Here is a 3883-nt window from a genome sequence, read left to right on the forward strand (position 1 = left end):
AAGAGAGGATACAACTTTTTTAAAAGGAAAGCCACTACTAAATCACACAAAGCTTTAATGCAATTCTTAGAAATGCTAGAGAGAGGAACTCTATGATGTATTCTCTTGCTCAGAGTATCAGTGAGCTATTACATTTCAGACATAGGAACTATGATATTTTCATACATATTCATCTTAGTTTCTTTGTATATTTTAAAAAAGTTTCTGTCAATGCTTCTTTTCACAATTATGACAACAGTTTTCCGACATCATGCTGATAATGATGAGCTTGGATACATTCATGTTTCTTTTCATGCTCCCTCCTTGTCCCTGGGAATACCCACAGCTTGCATCAACCAGTCTCAAAGCTAACTTCAGAAGCACAGGGTGATTTACATGAACAGAAGATCTGGTACACATGCATAACTAAGATGCAGATTAGTTGAAGATAATATAGCAATGCATATTGAAAGATATTATTGTTATAATGCTAACATTACTCTTGAAGTTACACCGCCTTTACAAAATAATTTGTATAGAGAAGTAATAATATTATAAGATCTTCACCTTCATAAAACCTAATACCAAAAATTGCTAATGCTTGTTTGGAAAGATTAAATTATAACAATGAGCAACAGACACTTTCTTGCCAACTTATTATACTCATTTTACAAGTACACTTAGGATGAAAAACTACAAATGCTCTTACCTACTTCCTCACAAGATGCAAATGTTCTCATTTTTCTGTGCACAGCTTTTTATATGTTTGAGTACAGAAATAGAATGATGATGGTTTCAACTGATGTACCTTACTGACCTGATATCAGAGTCACTAACAGAGTAGATGTTCATTGTTAAAGTAAGTGAAAGTTAAGGGTGCTCAGTTTATCTGAAGACCAAGCCACATGTTAATATATTTTATGATCTATACTGTAAATTTTCAATAAAATCCTCCCGATCTGTATGCCTGTAGATGATACTCTGAGGTCATAATAAAAGATGCTGCCCCCATAACAGATGTTGAGCAATGGATATATAATAGATCACAGTCCTTTCTGCTCAACTACAATTTAAGTAATACACCATTACTTTCTTTTTAGATAAGAGGAAAGAACAACCCTGATACTACAATTCACTTTTTTCTTCCTAAAAATAGAATAGTGCTGTTAAGGCTAGGTTTATGAATTTGAAAAAAATACAGAAAGTCTAGTGCCTTTGTCTACACAGTCAGTGTGCTGTTACTTTCCAACTTGTTAACTATTGATTCACCTGAGCTAGATTCCAACACTGAGTATCTGTGGCCTATAAAAGATCTTAGCAGTTGGGTAAATACAATGCAATGAGAAACTCAGAGAACTGACTTAAGCTAGGAAGAGTTTTAGTTTCTCTGTTAATGCATTAGTTTTAACTCTTCATTACAGAGGAAAGGATGATAAAAAAGGGAAGATATTCCAAATATAAATACATTGACATGGGGTCAAAATTTCAACTTTCTTCTCACCTGCAGATTTGTAATAGTAAACAATAGATTACATACACATCTCCGCTATCTTCTCTGTACATGTGGTTACTACATGCTTTCAAGACACTTGTTCAATGCAAATTTTAATGATGCAAATGACGGGCCACTCAGTAATCATAATATTTTCAAAATATCTCAGTGATAGAAGACCAAGATTTAGCAGAGTTTTCTTCAGCTGGAGGGATGCAGAACCCATGTTAGGTCCTTCACAATACATCACATTTTTTTCTCAGCTTGAAAGTTAGACAATGGAGAAGACCAGTTCCACTGAGCATGACAGTATTTCTTTCCAAGTGCTAAATATATCAGAGAGTGCAAAAATAACACTAAAATTCTTCAGAAATACCCTTTCAGAAATATTCTTAGCTTTGACAGACGGGAATTTAAAATTCTTATTATATCTTATGTGACTAGATATTCTACATTTATTATATATCTGTCTAATCTTGTGAATCTCTGAGGCTCCATAAGAGAGTGAAAGAAAAAAATGGTGTAGAATATCAAACTGCTTCTAGAAGCAAAACCGTACTTGTTGATTTTACATTTCTCTAAAAATTATCATTTTTTAAAAATTACCATTTTCTCCCTGTTCTTCTTTAGTTAAGAAGAATTTTTTCTTTTACTATGGAAAAAGTTAAATGAAAATCCATGTTCACTTTTTTAAAAAATATATACTTACTACTTTATATGACATTTCCTCTCACTTTCCACATTAACACATCATGTTCCTTTTCACAGATCTCAAAATTAATCACATCACATCACAAATTATTTTCTCCATGACTATCTATTGCGCATTTGAGACAACACTTTCATGTATTAAACTTAGAATAGAAAGTTTTTGGACAGTACCAGCACACTATTTGAGACTACTTCACTTTCTTATATAAATACACCACATAGAAGAACTAAGTAAAGTGTTCATTAGTGCTATGAATACCTCACCAAAAAAGCAATATCATTCACATTAAAGAGGAGAAAGATGAGTTGGCTGTACCGCTGCTAGTAGGCCAAGAGAGGAAAACTAATCAATCACATCAATAGACTTAGCAATGAAAAATACATTATTTCCCCTAAATAATAAATGCTTAATCTAATGGTCTCTTTAAACTTTAAATCAACTAAATACAACTATATATTTACGTTCAACTTTGTTAATATGTTACATACCTCCATAGCGCCGCATAGACAACTGCTAGGGTGACCAAGGCCAAACATGAAAGACCACTGCCTACTATTAAGGTTACTGAGGGTGTACCAGATGATTCCATGATCTGTAGGTTACAACAGATAACCATGAAAAAAACCATTCTCCAGCAATTAAAACAACAAGTCAAAATACAAAAAAAAAGCAATGAAGTAAATATTATAAAATCAGAAAGTATCAGAGAGAAGTTCAGTAATGTTATATATGAAACAGAAATCAACTTAATTCCAATACTGATTCATACATAAATCTGAGATCTCTTTAATTATTGATACAACCCTCAGAGGCCTTTGAGATTTGAGCTTTAAAATAGCTTAGAATACCTGCGTAATATTTTGAGAAATAAAGAAAGTAGTAACATTACAATGTGATAAGAAACTATGACATGAACACAAATTTAAAATATTCTCCAGTAAATTAATTTTTAAAAATTGTCTTGAGAAACAATGTTTGGAAATGAGTATTAAATAAACAGGTTGGTTTTATAATAGTAGTATATTAAAGATTTTTCACTAATTTTTCCAAGAAATTGGTTCACGTTTATAGCAGAATTATCAAACTTTCTGAGTTTTAATAACTTTGACTTCAATCTACTGTTCTTGCACAGTTAATTTTCTTGGGCCTCTAATCATATAGAAAGAATGGCAAGATGCCTACACCAACAATATCATAAGTATTTCAAATTTAGAATTTTTAATTAGTTTGAAATCTGTTTATTAATAAAACAAAAAAAATAAATAAATGACCTTGAAAAAAAAAGCAGCTTTTCCTGCTATGAAGAAAGCTACTACTGTCAGATAGAAGGTAAGGTTTTCCCTCCCTGTGTAGGTGTTCATATTCTGTAATAGATATGGTCTTTGCTAATGAAAATGGAAAAAAAATATACCTAAAAGTTTGAAAGGATTCAGTGCCTGATTTACAAAAATTCTGTTTAAAGCCTCAGGGAGGTATGGCAAAGATTTTATCAAGATATCTTTCATCACCCAAATGAGAGATAAGGCTGATACACTTTTAGGCCAAATCTCAGTCAGAAAGTAACATTTTATTTCAGACACTTTCTTCCAAGCTGATCTACTTTGTTATTAAAGAGTCTGATCATGTGTTTCCTAAACCAAGAAAATGAAATTAAGTCTTTACATGATAACTTCACAAATATTTGCTTTTTAGCTGTTTTT

General features: G+C 31.7%; 1 protein-coding gene across 1 annotated transcript in view; it reads right to left on the reverse strand.

Moving 5' to 3' along the window:
• Window positions 1-3883, reverse strand: part of ADGRB3 (adhesion G protein-coupled receptor B3) — a 277241-nt gene that overhangs the window by 91300 nt on the left and 182058 nt on the right. The window contains exon 17 of the mRNA XM_019613580.2: window positions 2672-2775. Coding sequence (XP_019469125.2) covers window positions 2672-2775 — 104 coding nt within the window. The remainder of the gene's footprint in view (window positions 1-2671; window positions 2776-3883) is intronic.

The sequence above is a fragment of the Meleagris gallopavo genome, chromosome 2 (assembly GCF_000146605.3).
Source record: "Meleagris gallopavo isolate NT-WF06-2002-E0010 breed Aviagen turkey brand Nicholas breeding stock chromosome 2, Turkey_5.1, whole genome shotgun sequence".
NCBI classification, from domain to species: Eukaryota; Metazoa; Chordata; class Aves; order Galliformes; family Phasianidae; genus Meleagris; species Meleagris gallopavo.